General features: G+C 39.6%; 2 protein-coding genes across 5 annotated transcripts in view; both read left to right on the plus strand.

Moving 5' to 3' along the window:
* The first annotated feature begins 1387 nt into the window (after positions 1-1387).
* Positions 1388-16227, plus strand: chrnb3a (cholinergic receptor nicotinic beta 3 subunit a). 3 transcript variants are annotated; one of them, XM_058640696.1, is made up of 8 exons: positions 1389-1739; positions 9443-9594; positions 11577-11621; positions 12294-12403; positions 12529-13042; positions 13976-14166; positions 15056-15275; positions 15613-16227. In XM_058640696.1, the coding sequence occupies exons 1-8, from the start codon at positions 1661-1663 to the stop codon at positions 15742-15744; spliced, it is 1443 nt and encodes a 480-aa protein (XP_058496679.1). In that variant the 5' UTR covers positions 1389-1660; the 3' UTR covers positions 15745-16227. The 3 variants fall into 3 exon arrangements, with proteins under 3 accessions (XP_058496681.1, XP_058496679.1, XP_058496680.1); XM_058640697.1 differs by having other exon boundaries at positions 11586-11621; XM_058640698.1 differs by lacking the exon at positions 11577-11621 and having other exon boundaries at positions 1388-1739.
* Positions 16228-21641: 5414 nt separating this feature from the next.
* Positions 21642-26321, plus strand: part of LOC131467021 (neuronal acetylcholine receptor subunit alpha-7-like) — a 33267-nt gene continuing 28587 nt past the window's right edge. For both annotated transcript variants that reach the window (XR_009241470.1, XM_058640695.1), the window contains exon 1: positions 21642-21819. Coding sequence is in view for 1 of the 2 variants with exons in the window: in XM_058640695.1 (XP_058496678.1) it covers positions 21750-21819 (70 nt within the window). In the remaining variant the exon portion in view is untranslated. The remainder of the gene's footprint in view (positions 21820-26321) is intronic.

The raw sequence follows: 26321 nt of genomic DNA on the forward strand, positions 1-26321 counted from the left end.
CGAGTGAGGCTAGATTGACATCATGGCATGTATTGTACTGTATGGCGTGACATGGCACAGCATGGCATGGCATGTGTCGGTAAATAGCTGAATGATTGAAGCTAGTAATTGCAGAGTTGGATGATTTATGATAATGCTGCCTCTAAAACAATGCGATGGGATGGGCTTCTGAGGGGAAACTTACAGATCACTGCTCCCTGAAAGATGATCTAAAGCCATTTATCAGAAACTAAAGTGCTTTCATGACATTTCTAAGTGTTACCCATCAAGCAACGCAGCACTCCCTGTAAGCTCAGCACAGTCTGCTGCTCTTCATGTCAAATACTGTGCAGTAACTGGGCTGGGCTCATGGTAGATGACATTCATGTATTGTATCTCTCAAGTATCAAGCACTTTTCTTGTCTTCATTGAGTCCAACAGATCAATCAACAAACAAAAGTGAAGAAATAACTAGTGTGTGACTTTAAAAAGGAGAGAGGGTTTTCACCCTCAATCAATGCATCCTGGGAAGTACGTTACTATGCTAGTTTTATCCTTCCAAATTAAATAATTCACAACATCATTTTAAGCTGAATGAGTTTAGGTCCACTTATGTTTGTGCTGACAAATGTATCTGCTGACAAACAGCACAAGCAGTAAGGACCGCCTCTTTGTGGAGTCCTGGCTCCTGATTGGATAAAGTGCTGTGGGTTACATTTACAGTCAGATGCTTGAGACTGATGAAAGAATTATGTCTCTGACCAAAACCCTCTTGACCAGTGTACAAATACCCGTTGGTAAAGTCCAATGTACCTATTTTTCCACATTACAGTAAACAAATAATAAAAGATGGGTTGATTCCACTAAATTTCCATTTTAACTTATTAAGTTTATTCTTCTGTGGTTGATGATAAGTTAGTGGTGTTCCACACATTAGACACATCATAATGAAATGACTCTTTCAGTGCAATTATTATTATTATTGTTATTATTATTATTATTATTATTATTATTATTATTATTATTAATACTATTGTTGTTATTATTATTAGTAGTAGTAGTAGTAGTAGTGGGATTAGTAGTAGTAATAGATGTTGTAGTTTACATGGGTTAATAGTATACCTATCTACAAAACTGAAACATTGACAGATATTGTAAATGTGCAGGGGGAAAAAATATATTAATACATTGCATTCGAGTTACATTGGATGACCTGTATGTTTTATTTCATCCTGAAATCTGTAATGTAATATTTATTCACCACTGGATGGAGACCAGAGTCCAGATCCGTCTCATCCTGTGACGGGCTAGCCCTCCACCCGTTCCGCCCCCACTGCGTGCGGCAGCATCCATCAGCTCATCAACTCAGCACCGTGAGAGAGAGAGAGAGAGAGAGAGAGAGAGAGAGAGAGAGAGAGAGAGAGAGAGAGAGAGCGATGGGGGGTTGGGGGGACATCGAGCTGCAGCTGAACCACACTGTGGAGGCTGTGTGTGTTAAACAAAGCCATCAACAACCTTCCCTTTATTGTTGAACCTGGACATGATCCTCCGGAGGTCCCGCTCTGGTGTCGACGAGGAGAAGCCTCCTGCAGGAGGAGGGTCGTTGTTGTTTTTGTTGTTGTTGTAAAATGGTTTGATCTCCGCCGTGGACTCACATCCATCCATTCGCTTTCTGCTGACGATGAGAGGGAAGAGAATGAAGTTTGCGGTTGCGGTGCTGTGGTTCGCCCTGGCTTTCCCTGGGAGAGCGACTACGCAAGGTAAGAAGATGGAATCCTCCTGGAGCAGCATCCTGCACCGCGCTCCTTTACGCACACAGAGGGGGAGAGTTTAATGAAGCACACGCGGTGCTTTTCATTTTCCGATTGCACTTTTAACCGTGTGTGAGGCAGCGGGACAGTGATGGGGGTCAGCTGTGTGTGTGTGTGTGTGTGTGAGAGAGAGAGAGGACATTGATGATTTATGACAGCTAATGACAGAAGAGAAGCGCCCTCATCCTCAGGAACTGAGGATAGTCTGGAAATACAGTATGAAATATAACAATATAGCATTTAATAAAAAAAAGAAAAATCAGATTGCAAAGAATTCCCAAACATAATAAAGCAGCAACCCAGGTTTGTCTCCTAGGTGTGATGGTGGTAAGTGAAAAATGTAATAATTGTTTCACTGTGGACCAACCGCTCTCTCTCTCTATGTCTCTCTCTCTCTGTTGATAGCAGCTTACTGCAAAGCATTTCACACCACTCTAATCTTGAGTTGGAGTGGCTCTTGGCAGCACATGCTGTAAAGAAAACCCTCTGCCTGTGAGAAAGATGGTGGGGGGGGGAGAGAGAGAGAGCGAGATAGACAGAGAAGGAGAAAGAGAGAGGCTCTGGAGAGATGACAAGTTGATGAAAATTATAAATCCACCTTCAGTGAGTGTCCCACAGTGTCCGTCAGTGCACTTAAATTCAAATTCCTGGCAAGGTTGTTTTGAATCATGACACACCTCGGGATGAGATGATATATATGTCGCTGTTATTTTTATTCTGTTTCAGTTTAGTTTGAGATCTATTTTGTTTTGCTGGGATGATGCCAATACTTCACATGTGTTTGTTATTGATCCTTTCCTTTAATGCCTTTCTTGTGATTTGCTTAGATTTATTGATTCAGTCCACCATTCTAACATATATCCCACTCAAAATAATCTCGAGGCCTCAGTTTGTGTCTGTACATGTCATGACTTGTGATGTTTAGTGCCTATGAAACTGTGCGCTCTCACGGTGCACAGTCTTTGTTCTCCCCAACAGGCACCTGTCCTGTTGCATTGTGGGTAAACAGGAGCAAAAGCAACAGCTACAACTGTAAAGTAGGGCTGAACAATTAATGATTGTCGAATCGTAAAGGTTACAATTTAATTAAATTCTTCGTTTTGATTGTTCTTTGGGGCCACACGGTTGTGTGTGTGAGTTCTCCGGTTTTCTCCCACAGTTCAAAGACATGCAGATTTGGGGATTAGGCAAATTTGACACTCTAAATTGATTGTGAGTGGATGGCTGTTTGTCTCTATGTGTGGCCCTGTGATGGACTGACATCCTGTCCACGGTGGTGTACCTATACCTTTCGCCCTATGTCAGATTGGCACAGCACCACCTGCAACCTTCATGTGGAGGATAAAGCGGTAGAAGATGGGTGGATGGATTGTTCTTTGTTCTATGCAAATGTAAAGAAGCAGTACGTTAGCTATTCATATCTTTAAATTTTCATCCTTGCACGAGAGTAGTAAAAAATGGTTGTTAATATTTTGATTGTGTAAAGAGGTAATGCTCCTTCTAGTTTTAAACTTATAAATGAGTCCTTTATTAGTCCCACAGGGGAAATCCCTTCTCTGCATATAACCCATCCTCTACTAGAAACCTAGAAACCTATTAGAAGTAGGAGCAGCAACACTCTGTTGAAACTTGAAAAAAAACCTTATCAAATTCCAGTTGCAGTATGTTAGAAAAATCACACTTTGATATTTTACCTAAATTCCATCCCACCTCCAAAGCTTCTCTCCCTCTCCATATGTGTGAGCCGCTGATTAGAAATGTGAGAGAAAAGAATGCAAAGATTAATTTAATACAAAAAAAAGGTACATCCCGCTGTGCTTCTGCAGTGAACAGATGGTGGCAGTGTCAAAGTGATAGTACCACTGTGACCATGGGGTGTTTCCAATGAGGAGAAGGTAGGGTGTGTTTGAGTGCTGGGTCAACACAGTGTCTCTATCACTCATCAGCAACCTGTATTTTCTTTGTCCTGCAAACACATGTTGGTTTACCATGTGTTCTGTTTGCACACGCTGTGCATTGTCTTCATATGTTCTTTGTACCTAAAAACACATACAGTCACAAACACACAACAATGCAGTGTAATGTCCTCACAGGCAAACCAGCCCCATCCCCCAACCATTCAAATCAATATACCCTTCACCTCTGCTCAATCAACCACAGACACACACACACAGGTTTGCGTAGCCATTCTTCTTAGGTCACTGCATTGACTTCCATTCATTTGGACAGCCAAACCAGAGTGTTATCATTAACCTTAACCATAACCAGTTGCCTAAAACTAACCTTAAATGAACCTTAGTCCTGAACAGCTCCTCTGAAATTAGGTTCTGTCTAATGGACCAGGTTTTGGTCTCCATGAGGACTACTGGTCCTGATAAGGTTAGTTGTTATACCAGAAAAGGTCCCAAACAGGGAAACACACACACACACACACTAAAAACAGCCAGTCAGCCTGTATCTGAAGTAAGGTTCAGTCGAATAATCCATCCCCGCCGTGTTTGACGTTTGGCTCCTTTGTTTTTATAGATGAGAATCTTGCGACTGAGCTGCTTCCTGTCGAGATGCTAGATAAAATGTAGCTGATGCTCAGTTTCAGGCTCTTACAAAGTGAGTGCTGCACAGTGAGACCTGATGCAATGGAAAGTAATCTGTCTGAGTCTTAACAAGGCTTTAACTTTTAACCTAATTTGTGGCCACATGCCCAAGGAACACACACACGTGTGAATATTCAGGCCTCGTAAGGATGACCAATTATATTCATTCATTATCACCTAATTCCATTTTCCATCAACAACAATTATAACTTAAATTTCAATTCGCAGTGTTACCTACAATTCATCATACACATATTATGTCTCTGTTAACAGCTCAGTACTTCATTAGCTGCCACTGATACATCTGAATCTCTGACAATCTGCCAGTAAATGTTATATAAATACATTTTCACAAGGTAACATCTATGATATCACTTGTTCGGCACAAATTATGATGCTCTATTATAGCATGTGAGATTTACATCTGTTATTTGATTAATAAGCTGGCCAAGGCAATAAATAAATACTATGCAAGTATCAGAATATTAGATTCACAGAGAAATTGATATAACCTGTGTCCAAAAACTGAGCTGTCAAGGACTTAAATAATGTAAATGTGTGATGCCATCCACTGTTCCTTTATAAAATAGCCATGATATTTACCAAGCACAACTCATCTTGACCCAGATCCACCTAGACTGTTCTACCCAAAATCCGTTCTACTCAGTATCTAGTGCCAGTGTCTATTTTCAAGCCAATCCAACAGTATTTCCAGATTTGATTATGGCAGTGTGTGCTCTGTAAACATACTTACTCACAGTTAATGAATGACATCCACCACCTGGAGCTGTAGCGCTGAAAAAGTATAAGCAGCTTCATGGATTTATTTTTTGCAGCTGCTGCCCAGGAAAAGCATATTGCATACATGCAGTATTCCACTTCTGCCTGGTCACCCACTTCACCGATGCCCCTGATGTTCCTCAGCAAGGCTCCTCTGTCCTGCCTGGACCAAGGACATTCAACCAAAAGCTGTCAGAGAGTTTGCTTGTAGGAAACAGATCTAAGACACTGGTGCATAGAGTGCTGCAGTAAACCCACCTGGAGAATTATGTATATATTATATAGTCAAGTTTTGACCATCTGTTCATTTCAGCAATGACTGCAAAGACTTTTGGATCAACCAGTGAGTTTTATCAAGCTACAGTAGGCTATACAATCAGTCTCCTGTGGTTGGCTTGGCTATGCTCAGGTCACTCAGAAATACACTAGTCAGAAAACAGGATCAGTTACTGCACTGGATTAAACGTGTTGCCGAATTTAGTTTGGCTGGCTTGAACACAGTGAGAGATGTACATAAATACACAGCTGTTAACTGGCTATTGTAATGTAACTGAGGTCAAATGCACTGCACATAGATGCACTGTATGAAACTGTAGTGTAAAGCTGCTTTGAGCTTTGACCATCATCTATATGAACAAAGTCATGAATGACATTAAAAACCACATTGTGCAGGATTTTTTAATATTACCTGGCTCTTAAAAAAATATTTTCTGACTAGTTACAAAGAAAGTTGACCTTGTAGCAAATGCAATAGACATTCATAAGAAAAAGAAAAATATGGTCAAACATATTGTTCATTTTTGGTGTTGTTTTCATTGTATTGGTTGGCAAAAAGAAAATCAATCTGATTCAGTCATTCGTACCTTGAGCATAGAAAAGAATGATGTAAAATCAGCCATCAATAGCCAGCAACAAATGCACCTGAATAAAATCCATTTTTAAACCCATCATTTAACCAAGAAACTTAGTCTGATAAAAAAAAGAAAGAAACATTGATAGACCCTTTCTCTGGTACAAAACACAGTACAAAAAGACTTTTCAACAGATGTCCTCCATGACTGATGCCATGCTGTCCTAACCTTGAACTCGCCTTTGAACACATGAACATTATACAAGAATTCAAACCCACTTAAAGCAAGAAAAGGAAATCGTAATAGTATGATTTCCTTCAGTGACCCTCAGATGAATGCTGATAGGATCAAAAGAATGTATAAACAGTCCCTCTCTCTGTTCATGCACATGTATGTATCGCATGTGGCATGTGAAGGAAATGGCATAAAACCTCAGGTTAAAATAAAATTTGACATCTTTTTTTGATTTTTGTATCTGTTTTGCCGCCTCTTCTCTTTCACCTTGCCCTTTACTTCTCCTACAGTATTAACCTCCACCCTCCCCCTCGCTCTGTCTCTCTCATACACTGGAGGGAATCGCTCTGGGTCACTGCGCCACACGCTTTCTCTTATCAGCCCTCTCCACTCTTCTGCTCCATCCCCCTTGTTTGTGCTGGTGATTGGAAGTTGTTATTTCTGGCTGTCAGCCTCTGTTGCAACACTACCATCGACAGTGCCAAATATCACCATCTTACTGTGTGTGGACAAATGCCCTGAGCTGTGAGGTGATAGAGACGCTGACTTACTGTGGGAGTCACTAAACTACAAATACCACATAATGCTCTGAGCATCCAGAGAATGCAGCTGTCATCTTCATCTTAATTACAAACAGTGAGTAACTGGAAGGAGGTTCAGGGTTTGCTGAGATGCAGTTTTAGAGGCACATTACGGCGATACGTCTGGATGAGCTTACTGGCTGTCATCAGAGCAAATGTAAGCATGTGTCTGACTTTGGGTTGCAAATTGCATGCAGTTTCTTCAACTGATAGTTAAACACAATTCCTTCTTCCCTCACAATTCCTGTAAAATATAAACGCATGTTTTTATGTTTAAAAATTAAAAAAGTAGATTAGCGGCTCAGCAGTTATGTGACACCCATGTAACAAATCACAAACAATAATTGCTGAGGTACAAAGTTATTACTTGCGGAAACATGGCGTGTTCGCTTTCCACCGGTTAACATGGTTTACACCCAGACAAGTTTGTCTGCGAGAAAGTATGTTACATGCATTTGAAAAGGTGTAGCACCATGGATGCAGCCTTCTGCCCTAACAAAGGCAGCAGCTTCCCCCGCACGTCGCATTTGTTTCCATGTTCTTTGCAAGTGGCATTCAGTTACGACATCATCTATAAAAATCTGAACTCATTCTCCATTGAAGACGACCTAATTAAAACCATTAAGTCCTCAGCAAAGTGTTTACTGTCCTCATGAATCAGTGAGAAGTAGACTTCCGTTTGAATGGACTTTTTCTGGATTTGCCCCCTTGTGGCTATTCAATGTATTTTCACTTATGTAAGGGAGACCTTGAAACCCACGTGCACTTTTTGTCTTCAGTCTATGATAGCTAAAATGTTTTACACAGCAGACAAGCTCCAGAAAAATGACACATGAACAAAAGGAAACATATAATATTGTTAATCAGGTGACTAATTTGTGATAGATAAAAAAATGACTAACCTAGTCTTCCCTAGTCTGAATACTGTACTTTTTACTGAATACACGTAGACTCCTCTGTCCTTTCTGAGATTTCAATGCAGCTACACAGTAGTTAAAACAAAGAAGTGAAAGCTAACTGAACTCTGGAAAACATCACAGTGTGTTGCCTGTAATTGTCGACCTAAGAGACCAATTTCGCTCAGCTGTCTGTGCTTGAACAGTGGCTGGCGAAGTGAAAACAGTGTTCCTGTCTCGTGCTCAGTGTGAGCGTCACTCTTTAACTGACTATTATGTCTTGTGCTTGACTGCACAAAGAGCTCTGAGCTCAGCTTGTCTCCCCTGGAAATTCATTCTGTCGGAGGTGATCATGTCAACATGATCATTTTGTCAGCCTTGGGAGCTTAGAAGCGGTCACTCGGCCATGACCAGCTGTCATGCCAGGGTTGATTGTGTGTATGTATGTGTGTGTCTGTGTGTGTTTTGACTCTTAGGCCTTGACTTAATTCTCCCTTCCACTTCCTTTTGAGACTCTGGAGAGGTGATTCACATTGTTCATGCATGGCATGGCATGGCATGACTCTATATGTTTAAATAAAGACTGAGAACAAGTTAACATTCATGTGCACATCTGTGTCTGCATTGATGCAAACTAATATTACATGTATGTGTGGTCTACCTAGACCAGGGGTGGGCAACATTTCTTTTTCCAAAGAACCACATTGAAATTAATGAAGCAAGCAAAGGGCAACAAAAACAAGGTTTTAACAAAATAGGGAAAAAACAATATTTATATTCAACATTTAGCATTTGCTGCAAGAAGACCCGGGTTTGCAACCCGGTCGGAACAAGGGCCGCTCTGCATGGAGTTTGCATGTTCTCCTTTCTCCGGTTTCTCTGGTCCAAAGACATGCAATATGGAGATTATGTAAATCGGACTCTCTAAATTGAACATAGGTGTGAGTGTGAGAGTGGGTGGTTGTTTGTCTCTATATGTGTCTCTGTGAATTGTCCAGGGTGTGACCCCGCCTATCGCCTTATGTCAGCTGAGATTGCCACAGCTCCCCCCGCGACCCTCATGTGTGTAAAGCAGTAGAAGATGGATGGAAAAATAACATTTACATTTTAAAAATAAACATAGAATGTGACATGTAACCTCACTGATATGTGTCTTTTCCTGTGACTATTTCAAATGGAAAGTTTTGTGAGAGTTGTGAAGATGTGAGACCGATGTTTGGTCTGTATTTGCAGTAACGTTGTATAGCACTGCACAGATCCAGAGCATCACCATATCAGATATTGAACCATTATTGTGAAAAAATATTTAGATGTCCACTCTTTAAAACACAACATTCCAAGGTAACTTTTTTATTTTAGCTCTGATTCAGTCATCAGAAAATTGAGAGAGCCAACTTGAGGTGAGGACATCGCAGGCTGGATAAAGCTGGTTTTGCGGGCCACATCTGGCCCCAGGTCCTTATGTTGCCCATGTGTGCCCTAGACTATAGAAACTAGCATTTGTTTCAATTATTGGTTTACTTGTTTTAATTTCATAGAACACTTCACTTTGTAGAATGTTTTATTTTATTATCTATTCCAAACTATTAGACAGATGTAGTGTTTGTGAAGATACACATGTACCCACAAATTATGCAAATGCAGATTCACTACTGGCTAATCTAGTCATTTTAATCTGGTAATCTTACCTCTTCTGTTGTGTGCTCATCCCTGCAGCTCAGGAGGATTTTGTGTCGCTGGCTGAGCTGGAGGATTCCTTGTTGAGGAACCTTTTCAAAGGTTATCAGAAGTGGGTACGGCCTGTCCAGCACGCCAACGACACCATCACCGTACGCTTCGGACTCAAGATCTCACAGCTGGTTGATGTGGTGAGAATTCAAAACAGAGATACACAAACATGCAGAATTTGTGTCCTATTTGAGCGCAGCTTGTGAGTTTGGTTCATATTTTTTAGTTGTTGGAAGAATGGAAATACTGTGACTGACTTGAGGAAAAAATGCTCTTTGTAATCAGATAAAAAAAAAAGCAGAAGGCCAATAGTTGTTTTTTTTTTTTAAAGCAGGCTTATTTAGTCAACTCAATGTCATTTATGCTTTGTGTTTTTTTTTTAGAATATCTAAATGTTATTCTTAAAACCCTTCTCATCTCTGCAAGTGTGGAAGTGCCCTCAATGATATAATAATTTATCACAAGTCAAAAACATTAACCCCAGGTGACTAAAATCAACAAATTTAAAAAAAGTTGAACAAATAACGTCAGAATTTGGAATGTTAGCTCCTCTTATGTTCTTGGCATGAATTATGCATTATATTAATATTAGATAGGGCCTTTTAACTGTCTCTGCCGTGATCACATGTGCACACACTGGAGTCACACAGGAGAACAAAACAGCACGCAGCATCTTAAAAAAGTGTTTGTACCCTTAAGCAAACCCTTCAGAATTCTGTTACGGTATATTATTATGATTATTATCATCCATTTTCTACCACTTTATTCTCCATAAAAAGGTAGCGGGGAAAGCTGCAGCCAATCTAGTTGTTGTTGAGATTATTGGAAGAAATGATGGAAGGAAGGAAAACTCAATTTAAGATCAACATCATGTCACATATATAAATATATATAGAATGGTAAAGAGGGTGGTTATTTGTGGAGGTCAGCAGAGGAACTGTAACACAGAGGACAGACTAAAGACTGTGTGAAGATGGATGAGTAGGAGAGTGAGGAGATGAGGGACTTAAAGGGCCCAAGACAGGAAGACTGGAAAGAGACAAGAGAAAAAGAAAGGTTAAAAGAGAGGTCCAAAGTGGTCTGCCATAAAAGTAGTGGAAGTAATGAGGCCATCAGGCTGAGAGGAACCAGATCACATTTATTATTTACATAAGGGCTCACACCCACACACATACACACATACACACTCACACAGACACAGGTGTGCTGCAGCTATTTTTGTTAAGTCCTTGCTTTGGCTTTTATTCACTTGGACAGCCTAAGCAAATCCTTATCCCAAAGTTAAACCATAACCAGTTAATGCAAAAACCTAGCCTTAAACTTAAAGCACAATTTAAATATTATATCCCTAAACTGAACCAGTTCCTCAGAAATGAGGTTCTGCCACATCAGGACTAGGTTTTGGTCTCCTTGAGGACTACTGGTCCTGACAAGAACAGTGTTCGTACTAGAGAAGGTCCTAAAGAGGTAACAAAAAGGAGCACAGACACACAGCCTGCTCATCATAACTCCACAGCATACTCACATTTGCATTTGATTCTATCCCATCATGTAGAAATGAAGTTTAGGAGAGTGCCATCTTGTGGTATTCTAACAGAACTACTGTTATTTTTTAAATAATATTTCCCAAAGAAACCACCACATATCGATTGTTCTTCACACAACATGCATTCACCTCTGCTCCACTTTATCTTTCCCATAGATTTCTCTCTTTATTATCAGCCCACCATTTCCGATTTTTTCTTTTTCCATCACTCTCCTCTTGGATATGTCTCTCACTTGTACCTGAAATGTAAAAACTTTGCACAGTGGAAAAGAAGCAGCAGCAGTAGCTACTTTAATTTAGCCAGTGGTATTGGTCAGTGAGAAATAACGTATGTATCCCTCTCTCTGACTAAACACTGTGATATATGCCTGAGGCACTTAACCGTCAAGTTTATCCAGTCTACTTTCACAGTGGCAGGAGAAACAATTAACCCACTAAAAAAAAATCCATCCATTCCTAACTACTCAACTTTTTCCCTCAATCTGCTCCTCATTAGCCTCTTTTTTTTATCATTCATGGAAAGTGCTTCAAAGATCTCTAACCGGTGACATTTGTCTTCCATGTTTCTTCCTTGAGGATGAAAAGAACCAGTTGATGACTACAAATGTCTGGCTTTGGCAGGTATGAATGCTAACACACACACATACAGGTTTTTATTCTTCATTGAATTCCATTCATATGGACAGTGCAAAAAAAAAAGCACTATCTCTAACCTTAACCATAGCCAATTAATGCCTAACCCTGACCTAAACCTAAGCACAACTGCCCTCAACCAAATCAGCTCCTCAGAAATTAGGTTCTGCCTCATCAGGACCAGGTTTTGGCCTCCATGAATAACTACTAGTCCTGACAAGGTCAGTGTTTATGCAAGAAAATGTTCTAAAGAGGTAAAAATACAAGAGCATACATACGCAGACAATAATGGAAAGAACTTTTCAAAGATCTGTGAACATTAATTCAATTTTATTTAGTGCTTTCCTTTTTATATCTTTTTTATATCTTGTGGTTCTCTTACTGTATGTCTCAATTTCCTGCCCTTTATGTGTTGGATTCAAGTACAACAGCATCATTGAAAAAATTAAAGCGCTGTATGAATAATAATACATTTAACTCTATAAAGTGTTGACTCAAAGACACACAAATACAATTGTGGACTATTGTAAACTATAAACAAACCAGTAACAAGTATACAAAGAAAAATACTGCTGACTCGCAGTCTGGTGCTGTCCATGGTGCTGAACTTATAGCTCTACTTTATGACTGTACTAAAATGCATTGTTATGTTTTTTTAAGGAATGGGTTGATGTGAAACTGAAGTGGGATCCAGATGAATATGGAGGTATTACTTCTATCAGAGTGCCTTCAGAGACAATATGGCTGCCTGACATTGTCTTGTATGAAAAGTGAGTTACTATCAGTTGCACACACTGAGGTTATTTCTGCTTCTGCAACTGTTTTTCTCCTCTGTGTTCTTTCACATCTTACCTCTCCTCTTTCCTTGCCTCCTCCTTTTCGCGTCTTGTTACAGTGCGGATGGCCGCTTTGAGGGCTCCCTGATGACCAAAGCCATTGTGCGCTGGGATGGCACCATAACATGGACTCCACCTGCCAGCTACAAGTCTTCCTGCACCATGGACGTGACTTTCTTCCCCTTCGATCGACAGAACTGCTCCATGAAGTTTGGCTCTTGGACGTACGATGGAAACATGGTGGACCTGGTCCTGGTGGATCACTATGTGGACCGTAAAGACTTCTTCGACAACGGCGAATGGGAGATCCTCAATGCAACAGGGGTGAAAGGGAGCAGGAGGGATGGGGTTTACTGGTACCCGTTCATCACATACTCGTTCATCCTCAAGAGGTTGCCCTTGTTCTACACCCTCTTCCTCATCATCCCGTGCCTGGGTCTGTCCTTTCTGACTGTGCTGGTGTTTTATCTGCCATCAGACGAAGGAGAGAAACTGTCACTGTCCACATCAGTGCTGGTGTCTCTCACTGTGTTCCTCTTGGTCATAGAAGAAATCATTCCTTCATCCTCAAAGGTGGGTAGCTTAAAAAAGTGTCTCAGTTATGTTCATTCCAAAGTTTCTACTGTGCTGTATTTTTTTTTAATCTCTGCTGCTTTCCCCCATGTTCACTTATCCTAATTGTAATCTTAATTGCAGTATGCTCTAATTAACACAGATCACCACTGCAGTCCTATCATTTACCTGCAGCTTACACTAAATGTCAACCCAATTAACAGCCTATTGACTTCAGTATAATAGAGATCTCAGTGGAAATGCTGAGTTTAAATAACGGTGTGAAAAATCACTTGTTCCTCTCTATTAGGCACATATTCTGAATAAGCTTTTATACTGTTGTCTAAATAATGTACTATAAGTCCTATAATGTACTATAGAGGACACAACAGTGAGGAAAGATATTCAGCGTCTTTAAGTTATAATAGCAAAATAACAGTGAATGTAGTTAAATGTGCAATCAATCCAACTATGTTTATAAAGCAATTTTAAATGCAACACTGTTGTGTACAATAACATTAAAAATCCATAAAGGTCAATAAAATATAAGAAATAAATATGAAGATACTAATGAAATAAACATAAAAGCAGCATCTCAAATTGTATTTAATCATGTTTCTATAAATGCCTGTATCAAGTCACTGCACGTTGCCACATAAATGAAAAATGAATGAAAAAACATCACCATAGTTGTGTAGAGCTCTATCATTTACTGTGTGAGGTGATTACAGGCTTAAGGTGTAAAGTAAAGTAACTGCTATCCTGATGTTAAATGCCCTCCACTCCCCTAACCCTACTGTCTCAGATTAAACCTTTTTTCTCACTCTCAATTTAGTAGGAGAACTTACACCACATGATAAAGTACAAGTAACTCAAAACTAAGTAACATAAATATTAATGAACATCATTTATGTAATACAACTTTTCTTTTTGTCTTTTTTGTGTCCCAACCAGGTAATCCCACTGATTGGAGAGTACCTGCTCTTCATTATGATATTTGTCACCTTCTCCATCATCGTCACTGTCTTTGTCATTAATGTCCACCACCGCTCCTCTGCAACCTACCACCCCATGGCTCCATGGGTAAAGAGCCTCTTCCTTCAGAGACTGCCCAGACTGTTGTGTATGCGCGGCCACACTGACAGGTGAGACGGATAGTAACTGGTGTATTTGAAAACATGTCTGTTAAGACTCTCACTCACCCACATCGTAGTCACCTGCGGTAGTTATCTGTAGCCAACTGGACCTGGAGTTGTTTCACCCCTTCTTCAGTTCTGACCAACTGGTAGAAAGATCCAGGAATGAAGCCTCTGAAGGCTGGATACCTGTCTAGAGTCATTAGAGTCCTGACACACAAGAACAAGTTCGGGAGAATCTGCAAAAAGTTTTGATTTTTATCTACACAGAACCAGCGTTGTGTGTGTAAAGACACTTCTTGAAAATCTAAATTTTTTATGGAAATCTTTTTTAAAAAAGAAAAAAAATAGTGCAGGGAAAGTTCTGTTTCGGTGTGGACAAGGCCCCAGCTTCAGGTTGTTAGTTTCACCTGAGTCAAGGTGTGAAAGAGGGTTGTTTGGGTCATTACCGTAATGGTACCCTTAACCGTAACAACCCCGGGAGTCCAGTTGCCTTAAGCTAATTCCTGAAGATAAGAAAAAGCATATTGTTACGACTGGCTCTAGGGCCGCAACGAAACACAGTACAGGCACGGGGGACGTGAAAATAAAACAAGTACAATGAGGTGTGGAGGTGAGTGTCAGTGGTGCTGGGGTGCGATGTCCAATATGTGGTGCATGTTGTCTAGTGTAAAACAAAACAAAATCACGAGCAGCAGGTTGACAATCCCAGGGGAAAAGCGCGAGAGAGACAATCCAAGCCAGCAGGCTTTTATCATGTGGGAAGCTGGGCAGAGGTGCTCCCAATCAGTAATCACCACAGCAACCTGCAACACACACACACACACACAGACAGGACACAGGAAGGGCTGAGGGCCATAACACATATTAAAACACTTATTGTTTCCATTATTTGCAGGTACCACTATCTTGATATGGAGACCCACAGCCCAGAGGTGAAGCCCCGCAGAGGTGAAGGGAGGAAAGGTGTTCCTGGCCACAGTGGCAGCAGCCAGCAGAGAGGCCCACTTGGTGGAAAGGAGGATGAGAACCAAGCCTGGCTGGCCATGTTGGAGAAAGCCACAAGTTCAGTCCGCTACATCAGCCGTCACATCAAAAAGGAGCACTTCATCCGAGAGGTGAAATGAATGGGCGCAGCAACAGCAACATGGCGCTAGTAAAGCCAGGCAGTTGAAAATAATAAGATAAGATGAGATGAGATAAGAGCCCAAGTTGTTTCTGTTCACCAAAAACCAAACAGAAGCAGAACAATATTGTTTATAACAACAATAATGAATAAAAGTTACTCATTGCAACTTGTCCTTGTTCCTTCATAAACTATCAGCTTCGGATGTTCACAGAGTAGTGCTTGTGTTGTGTCGGTTGTTTTCATTGTGAATGAAATGGTGGAAGCTGACACAGACTAACATCTGTTGACACCCTCTCTCTCTCTGTGTGTCTCTTTGTCCCTCTCAGGTTGTACAAGACTGGAAGTTTGTGGCTCAGGTGTTGGACAGGATTTTTCTCTGGGCGTTCCTCACAGTGTCAATACTAGGAACTGTTCTAATCTTCACCCCTGCTCTGCAGATGTACCTCAGCTCACCTTAATAAACACACACAAACACTAACTCACAAATACTCTCCAGAAACCACTCGTCTTTGTTTGTCTTTAACCATATTTTATTAATAAAACTCAATAAATGATTCATACTGTACATTTCAAATGTAGAAACAAACTCAAAACTACAAACGTTTACCTCCCGACAGTGCAGTTCACAGCCTGTAATGACTATCTGGAAACTGTAATGTTAACATGCAACTTGTCCTTCATTTTTTTAGGTGCATGCACAGGAGTATAAAAAGGAGTGAAAGCAATAAGCAGGTTAAATTTGCGTGTATGCTTTGAATATTCATGTTTGTATTACTGTAACGTTATCATTATACATGCACCAACACGCACAATGTCACGCCATGACATAAAGAGTTGTTTTGTGTGTCATATGCACCTTGTTGTCAAGCCAGCTGTACTTTACTGTATGTGCTGTGAACATGTTCTAAATAAAATAAAAAAATCTGATGTATAAAATCAAACTTCCTGCCTAGTTTCCATAGTAACTTGATGCATACAAACAGGTTAAGTGGACAGGGACCACAAGGCTTCAATAGCTTGATAATAATGTAGTCAACTCATACATAAGAAAATCAATAAAATAGTTTATAGTACTGAGTCACAATTAATGTTTAATATTCTTAATGTGTTAATTCCTAAATGTACTTTCAGTACATTCATTGTTGTGTTATGTTTGCAAATATGTATGGTTATAAATCATATAAATCATATAAATCATCTCCGGGAATTATATTTAAAATAAGTCATATATATAATGGAATGGTTTAATTAACTGCCTGCATCGATCATTAACATTTTAATATTTCATAGCTTTTTTAAGCCAAACAAGTTTGAGCAATTGATTTTCCTTTCTCTTTTAGTAAGTGGACTGACTTTATATTAATTCTCATATGGACTAAAATTATTCAGATGTGTTATTGGCTGTAATTACACAGTACCACCACTAAAAGGCAGCAAACATCTCTGTTTTGCCAGAGAGACACATGGATCACCTTTTATCATCAAACTAAATAACATTTTGGTGTGTTTGGGTCGCACAGACACACAGTAATATGGCAAAAATAAAATCATAATCTGTTAAATGTCCTAGTTTTATGTTTGTAGTGGTGATGTACAGTATTATAGGTGACATTGCTTTTGTTGGTTACTCTAATGTAGGTTACCATTCAGTTTTAGAATTGATTTTTAGGATTTTAGGATTCCATATTTATTTATTTGGCAGGTATTAGATGTGATAAGCATAAGGACTAAGCTATAGCCTTTGTGTGGTAGTAGTAGTAGTAGACTAGACTATCTTCTTATGTTGCCCTGACTTTTAGGACACCTCTGATTGTCAGTTATCACTACAGTTGTAGACAGTGACATGTTGATGTAACCCTATTATCATATTTCTTTTATCGGCCTAAATTGTAGACCTTCCAGTTATTAACTGCTATAAAGTTCATCGACAGGCTTTTTTTCACACACCGAATATTGTTCGAATAAGTGTCAGCTTCTGGTGATATCATAGTGTTTTGGTGCTTTGGCCTAGTTTCTGGGAGACGCAAGTTGTTGTTCTTTTTTTCCTGTGTCACATTAAAAGTAGCTGGTGAGCTTAAGTGAAAGCCTCTCCCCTGTTTCTCCTGCACTTCAACAGTCTGACCTCAGCCTGCTTCTGTTATTCACAACTGAAGATCTGACTCGAGCAGACAGGTGTGTGTGTGTGTGTGTGTGTGTGTGTGTAGCCCTCAGGAGTCCACATAAATAAACAAGACCCTCCAGGTCCTTGGAAGCAGAGGAACTGTGACATGCACTGTTAAAAAATGATTATGGAGGATGATAAATACAATCTAACCAATGAATTGACCATAATATGAGTTAGCAAATAAAATATATGTATAATACTGATTAAATTATATTGTTAACAGTAAATCATATTATATCTAACCCAAAATATTAGCTCTGGAATATGACATGTTCATATGCCAGCATTAAATGGTCAGGGTAAAGGAAAAGGAGCATCAGTTAACTGAATCTAAAAAGTTAAAATCCACATGCATACATGCAATTAAACATATTCTAAACTTAACAAAACCCCAATATTTACTGTTAAAAAAAGAATTGCAATTTTGGTATAAAATTAAGTGTTGTTTACTATCTATCTATCTATCTATCTGCCTGTCTGTGTGTATATATATATATATATATATATATATATATATATATATATATATACATACATATATTCTGCCTGACTGTCCCATTGTATAAAGTATTATTGTAGTTATTATTAAGTAGTATTGCACTTTCAATTAATGTCTGTTCTTGGCAAAGACACAGAATCAAAATGCACAATAACAGCTGCTTCTGATTCAGAGAGTGTACAGTCACTTCTTGGTTTTCTAATCATATGGGATGAGGATGTTTCCTAGGACACTGATGTAAAGCAGTGAATAAGAAAGAATCCTGAAGCAGTATTCACATCATGTTCTGGGATTATTTAAGGACGCAAATGTGTGTATTAGATCTTTTATCACTGCTGTGGATTGAAGATGAGGATTGGAAAAATGCATTCTGTCTCACATTTCTATTAAATAGACTCCAAGTTGTTCACTGTGGGGAAATTATAGGTCCGTGGTTCTGTTGTTGCAAGTGGCTCGGGGAAATAACTGATGCTATCAGGGAAGGGGCAAAAGATTTAAGATGCACTCCTCACATATTCAAACCTGGTGTGTTTATGTGCATGTGTGTGTTTTGCCACAGTAACTGTACGATTCAGGCTGCCGGTGAAAAGGTCATTTTAGATTTCTGCAAAACAAGCTCTGCTGCTCACCCCTGCTTCCCTGTCTACAGGTGTCTCGTGCTTTTCAAAGAAAACAGAGCTCTCGATTTGAACATGACCTTTAGCTTTCATGTCCTCCGTCGCCTTTGTGCTCACTTACACAAGAAAAAAGTCAAGAAATGGATATGGAAGCCAAATATACAGTGGAGCTACGTTTGCTTTAATTCTGGTAACCTGTGTAACAGAGATGGTTGTTTTTCAAACAATATGGAGCTTCTACATATACAGTATATTTTAATGTCAGGTGATGAAGCATGATGATGAGACATATGCTGTGCTATGCGCCTCAGCATAAATCAGGGGTTTGCCTAAGGGTTGACGATTCTGCCTGAGATGTTGCTTATATATGGTTATGATATTCATGGGTTGGGGCTTGAGGCTGCTATACACTATGTGCTTTGTGTTAATGTGTTTATGGTTATGAAGGGAAAGAGGGGCGGCAACCCACGTGCAAACACATACATCAACACACACACACACACACACACACACACACACCACAGCTTCAATCCCTGTAGGCTTATAGCCAAAAGGACATTTATTTAATGTGATGTGTCCAGACTGAAGTCAGAAAGAAACAGACAGTGACAGAGAAGGAGAAAGGGGCAGGAGGGTACACAAACTAAAGCTGAGACAAATTTCAGAGATGAAGAGTGGTAGTGAGAGGAAACGCTGCAGGCTCTCATGTAATGGTCTGAGGGCATCACTGCATCTGATGCTCACAAGCAGAGCTGCAAAAGGACATAACAGACGAGTAGAAGGAACAGAGTAAGAGGAAAGATGGTTGTCTGAGATGGAGAGAAAGGAGGACCAGCGGGGGGGTTCAGTGGGTTGTGGCAAGAAACAAACAGAGGAAGTGAGAATGAGTGAAAAGATGACTAAGAGGAAGACAAGGGGGGGGTCGGGAGAGAGAACATTAAGGCACATAATGAGCGAGGGTGGCATCTATGAGTCAGTTAATAGATTGGGAACTATCATCAGTGCATCACACCACGGAACAACTTGAAACATGTCTGAATGTGTGAAAGAGGCTGTACACACACACACACAGTAACACAGTGTCTCGTGTCATGGTTGTATAAGGTGTTCTGTCTGCCTGTGTGCCCTGAAGATGTTTTTTTCTCTTGCACTAACAACTGGCCACATAGAGAGAAAAAAAAAAGCTGCCACGCTGATTAAAAATGCATCAGTGGTGTTTGCTAACATGTTATTGTTTTCATCTCACCTGATTCATCACCTGCATTGCTCACAGATTCTCATAACACAGTAGAGCAGCATATGGGGATGTGATCACTCAGCTTTTTTTTAAAAAAAAATAACCCATGAAGTTCTAAGGAGCTCCAGGTTTAAGCAATCTCAAAGAGAGTCCTAAGATGCAAAAAAGGTTTAATCTTCTTTATACACATGGAACAAACCAATTTTTTTCAAAAGGTAAGTATAGGACCTTAAAACAACAATGTTTAGCAAAGATGGCGGACATCGTGTTTACATTCTGAGAATGATGTCTCATCCCCCTATGGAAGAGTCTAAAAAGTGCAGGCGTTGTAGTTTCAAACCTTGAACCGACGTTCACCCTACGCTGAGTCAAATGATGCGATTCCTTTAATATTCATTTAATGAGGTGGAAAGGCCATCTGGGACCAGAAGGATGGTCCTGTGTGGTGCTACAGTTTGATAAAACCCAATTCGTACTGAACAATCCAGAAGCTGAGTGGAGCTTCTCCCTATGTTACATGTTTTGTTTTTGCTCATGTTTACTGTACAGGACAGTATTGTATTTCATGAGTGGAATAGTGTGACACTGTTGGCAGGAAAGTATCTTAACACCCACAGGCTCATACTTGAACAAAACAACCAACAAATAACTAAAGAAAAAACAATTAAAAACAAAAAGAAATATAAACATTTGGCAAGTTACTTTAACTTTGAAAGACTTGATTTGCACCAAATGCAATTACACATGATAATGTTAATAGATTTGTTTTTTTTTAATGAAATAAAAGATTTGTATAATACTCTCAGTAAATCTTTTTGTAGCGCTAGTGAGCTTTACCACTTATACTGCCTGCATCAAAGAACTGTAAACGGAAAATAATTTGGTCTTTGCAATACTTATGATGCCTGCACAGAAAAGCAGAGTAGTTACCTTTTCTCTCTCTAAAACAAACAACACTCAAATAGGGTTAGGGTTATGGTCTAAAAAAAAGACCCCAGAATCAATGTCTTTGTTCAGAACAACCAAAATAAAACAAATCAAACACAAATCCTGATGAGAGAGTCAGTGACCGGAAAGATGCCCAGATGTGACCACAGAGACACACATGGTCCAATAATCCACCCATGACTGTTTGGATTTCAGTTTGAAGTTTATTTGGCAGTGTTTATTGCACCTCATAAACTATTAGACTATTATTAATAAGGCACAGTTTATCACTGTCAAGAACTAGGGCTTTAAACTTGACACGCCCCGTAAGTTTCTACACCTGCCTCTGGAGGGAAAACAGTGAAAGACGGTGGTGCCATATAAAGTTTTTTTTATTTTATACAAGAGCTGACTCGGCTTGCAAAAAAGGACAAGGCTCCTAAAGTAGAATAGATTAGTTTAAGAATAGTGATTAGACTTGGAAAGCAGAAATAACTCCATAATTAAAAGGGGGTTGAATTAAAGCTACATTGTTTTCAGGCTGAAGTCAATTTGTGTATTTTTCATTAATGGTTTCTTTCTTTGTTTCTACTTGAGTGCACGAGCCAGTAAAGTTTTGTGGAGCTTGTAAAATATCGATGGGAATTCTAGTGTGCGTATATTGAGACTGAGCGTTGTCACGTCATCATCCATAAAGATGGATGAGACGGACATGACTGGAACTAGCGCTGATGGCGAGTTGACGACATTGCGCAGCATCAGCATCAGCTTTGTGTCGTCATCACCGCTTGTGTGATGTATAAAACAAAATACAGCTGAGCGCAGCGGGAGGAGCAGAGTCCAGTCACTTTTGTGGTGACAGTCGACCCAAGACACAGTCGAGCGCGTGTGTTTGAGGAGAGAGGGATAGAGAGAGAGAGCGAGCGAGAGAGAGAGCGAGAGCAGTGGTCTGAAGAAGCTGCACTCACTTGAAGTTTGACATCTCCTGCAGCTGGTCGGAGTTGAGCTCCTCAGCTGCCATGGAGCTTCGGAAGAGTTCGGGATCGGCACTGATTGGATTGTATCTGTGGGCGATGTTCTGCTGTGAAGGTGGGTCACTGATACAAAAGTCCGTTTGCTGTTTGTCAATTTAAAGATGCCAAATTGAACCAAAGACTAAAAGTGCACGGCGCGTTGTTCGTATCTATTGTCATTTACCATCCCGTATTTACATACTGTGACAGACCATTTAAAGCTGCTTTTAAGACTAAGACTATGGCTTACTCCGACTGTTCATATCACGTCTCGTGCGTCAGGAACATCTGTATCAAAAATCCAACAGGTATGCGCAAAGGTTGACCTGAGATTCTGTTTCAGAGATGTTTCCTCTGAGAATGCGTCAATTTCTTCTTTCATTGGTGGAAATTATTCTTTACCCCTTCTAAAAATGACTTTGATTACTATGCTTAGTTCTACTTAATATTCTAGATACTTACCTTGAAAACGACACCCTTTATTCATTTGGTCACATGGTGTTGGTAAGTAATTTTGACATGTGTATTTTAATTATAGCAGTTAACCTGGATCCTGCTAAAATGTCCATCACATTTGAAGACACTGCTGTCTCACTAAATCTGCAGCTGTGTGTGTTTGTGCGCACACATCAGCACGCTTCCATCATCAGATCCACATCTGTCCCAGAATAAGGAGGGTAATACTTAAACTCTATTGGGGCCTTTTTTTATCCCCTGTCTGTCTGTAATCTACAGCTGAAGGATTGTCCAGTGCGTGTGACTTCAGTGGAGAGTCCTAAAGGAGACGATGCTCAGAGTTAAATCTCTGTTATATGTCTGAATCCCTGCTTCACACACTGCATCTGCACTCACGTGTGTTCAACATTCAGATTGTACTTCTGCAATCGTGATCTGCTGATGACACTTCGGATACATTTTGCTTTGAATGGACAGGACAAAAACTGGAAAAAGGCAAAAATAAGTACTGGAGGCTGCTCTCCCCGCAGACAAACTAACACCAGAGTAAGAAATTAAAACACCTACACAGAGAACAAAACTGTTACAACTAGGCATACACAGTTTTAAATATTAAACAAAAGTGTCTGGAGTGTAGTTTGTGTTAAATAGACCGGTTCCTCATTCATCCCTGAGGGAAGTAAAGGTTCTGCTTCTTAAAGAGCACCAGAAAGTTCTTTAGAGATGTGGAAACAATCTGCAACACATGGCAGGAGGATTTAATCTGTTCTGAAATGAAAAGATGATTTAATCCTTTGTTCACATACAGTATGTAGCTGATATTGTGTCAAACCACAGACAGTACTGTATGTAAATGATGCACAAAGCCTGCATGTCTGGAAAGTAAAGTCAGTGCAGTTATTCTCTTGTCTGTGTATGTTTAAGTTTATTAGAAAAGGACCACTTGATTTATAACACCTGTAAACATTGGTTGAGTAATTATTGGTCTCATCCGCTTGTTTAAGGTCTTCTTCAATAAGGAATGATGTCCATTCTGTAAATGATGGCCCCATTTTGAGTCAAATGGGTGATAAAGCAGGGAATGCTTGAGGGCAGATGGTGTCATATAATGTGATCCGCTGAAAAATCCACCCCTTATTACAGGGCTCTCCATTTCCATCCAAATAGAAGTGTGTCTTGTTTAAAAGAAAATCAAGATGACAGCCCACAACACCAGGTGGGGGGACGACGACAATGTCACCTGGTTCTACCTCTGTTCCAGACACATTTCCCTGCAATTACTTCCTCTGGGCAAAGTGCATCATGTGGGCGTGGATTTGACAGTGGTTTGATAATGAGAGCCTGCTTTAAAAAGTGTTTACTTTATACTTGTGAGAGATTGAAGTTTACATTTCCTACTACAGTGACAGTCAGTGAGTGCTCCACCATTATTGCTTCCAAACAATCTATAAATAATCCTAGTGCCTTCTGGCCTTGTGTTCACATGTAAAAGCAGCTGATTGAGAATATTCATTAATGGAAACATCTGCCGTTCCATGAGTCATTGAGTTTCAAGGATTTTAAATGAAGATGAATGAATCACACTTCCACAGTGACTTGGCACTTCTGACTTTTAAACAGGTCACCTTGACGACAGTTTGGTCAATTACAGACTAGTTTTGGCCTTTTGACCTGTGTTTAATTAAGCTGTAAAAAATAATGGACATAATGAAGCTCCAAAATGGCTAATCATTTATATTCAAAGTAGATAAAATAGCAATACATTTTTTTTTTTTTTCATTTTTACTTCCCTCAATTTAGTGTTTTTATTGCACAGCATACAATAGCTGGTTGAGTAGTTGTCAGCGAAGTGGTCAGATATTTCTATTCTTATTGGAGGCAAAAGTTAAGCAAACGTGTTTTGATAACCTTGAGGATTTTCATAATTCATGGGAACACTTGTTTCCTGCATTCATGTGCAGTGCTGGTTGAGATAAAGCTCCACTTATTTATGTAAACTTATTTGTTGACCGCCTCAAAGTGACCTTGTTTGATATTCCTGTGAAAAAGGAGCTCCCGGGTCAGTCATTCTGTTCTGTCTCATTTACTTATCAGATTTTATAAAAATCAAATGATCCTTTACAGATCGCCGTTAGCCAGCTGCTTTAATGTCATTTAATTTGAAACTTGGCCAAGTTGCCCTGTCGATGTTCTGTGCACCTGCGACAAATGAATATTTAATCTCTTTGTAGTGACGTAGTCCCTGTGTCCTGTTAACCGATCCTGACTATCTGGTCTCCACCTTGTAGTTTAGAATCACAAATGAACATACTGGTAGTTTTAAGGGAGAAACATTCAAAATAAACAGTATGATAACATATATAAAGTGACAACGTAAAGAATATGGGATAAGTCACCTGTGCATATGCTCTTGACTATAACTAACTTAACTATATGTAAAGCAGCAGCCTGTGAATGATATTTCAGACAGTGATTTTTTAGCACAATGCAGGTCTTAAATCTCTCTCCTCAGTGCATGAAGTCCTTTATCCTGTCAGCTATTGACCTTGTAAACAACAGGTCATTTAAAGTTTTGTCTCATAATAAATATTGGCAGAGGGTCGTTTTCCTCATTTTCACCGTGTCCTCTTGAGTGGTTATGGTAATAGTGGCCCACTGGGTATGACATGTTAGTTTTGTTTTTTTTATTTAATCATTTATCATGTATTTATTGTTCCTCCTTGTCTAATTCATTTTGATTATCCATTAACCAGACGGCCTTTTACGGTCATTAAAGATTTAATCAGTCGTTGCCCTACTGTCCTTAAACATCTCTACCAGTGTGAAGTTAATTTTGCTGTCAGCTGTTGTCTTCTGGCCCCTTAAAACTCTAATAAGTTGCACACAATGGCGGGGAAAATCCCAGTCTTAGTGTAGGGGTTCACATTTTATATAGTTTACCACAGCTGCTCAACCTCATTCTGATTAGGCCCCACTGGGATGTTTGATTTTTTTTTAACATTACATCATGCTTTATATGTGACCATGCTGTGATTAGCTTGCCGCTTGATAGTCTTTGTTTATGGGTTTATTGAACACTTAACAGGTGTTAAAGCTTCAATCTAAACTATTACATCAGTGTTAATGTAGTGAACAGCTCATGGCAACATTTACACACCTATAATATGGAAGGTACGCTCAGTAGCCACTTTATTAGGAACACATCACAGATGCAAATGAGTGATGAATAGGAGCAGTGTGTGGGTTTTTCCTTGTAATGTGTGTATCGGTAAAATGTACATAAGGGAAGTGAGGTGACTCCTCTGGTGTTTTTGTGGAGTTGTTGTATGCTTTTTCTTTGATTTCAGGAGCAAATTTTAGTTCAATTTAATTTGATGGGGTTTAAAATTGATATCTGAAGTTTGAAAGACATGGCTGCACATCTAAGGAAATTCTAACATGTTATGAGAGATACGGCATCGTGTGTTTTTGGAACGTGACACACACGAAGGACTAAAAAGTTGTGATCTCGCAGCTTCTGCTTGATTATTCTTTCTTAACGTTTCTCCAACAATTTCTCTGTAGTAAGATATGTCAGTGCTGGGGGGACTCATCAAAGGAGTTCTGTTGGAAATGAATACAACGTAATGGTTATTAACACATTTATTTAAATCAAAACTAGAATAAACAGATCCACATGAAGGAAAGATTCTTTTAAAGATTTTCCAAAAGTAATGCCTCTCACTGTGTCCTGTGGGATCTGAAAACAGGTCAAAGAGATTTGGAGTCAGTGATTTATTTCACCTGTGAGTGTCATTTTTTTCGCGACAATAAAAAAATAAACACACTCTGGAGACTAAGTCTGTAAAAAACCATTTTGAAGGCAGCGAGTGATTTCAAGGGTGAACAACTCATAAAGTGAATTGCCTGCATGTTTACTGCTGCAGCATCGCAGCCAATATGAAGCCCTTTTTTATTTCTGAACAATACAACTGAGCTTTAATGACTGACGATCAAATAAGACCCTCAGTGGACTCTAAAAATGAAATATGAGAGGCCAATAATGCAATGAGAGATATACAGTATATGGGAGCCATTTGAAGTTGATCCATGCCTTTAGGGTATTAGGGCTGTGTCTGTTTT

This window comes from Solea solea, chromosome 10 (genome assembly GCF_958295425.1).
Source record: "Solea solea chromosome 10, fSolSol10.1, whole genome shotgun sequence".
Classification (NCBI taxonomy): Eukaryota; Metazoa; Chordata; class Actinopteri; order Pleuronectiformes; family Soleidae; genus Solea; species Solea solea.

Bases quoted from the DNA above. Each gene is read 5' to 3' on its own strand.
- chrnb3a (XM_058640696.1), top strand. From the start codon at position 1,661: ATGAGAGGGAAGAGAATGAAGTTTGCGGTTGCGGTGCTGTGGTTCGCC. The intron at 1,740-9,442 runs GTAAGAAGATGG...TCATCCCTGCAG, and splicing joins TGGGAGAGCGACTACGCAAG to CTCAGGAGGATTTTGTGTCG. The intron at 11,622-12,293 runs GTATGAATGCTA...TGTTTTTTTAAG, and splicing joins CAAATGTCTGGCTTTGGCAG to GAATGGGTTGATGTGAAACT.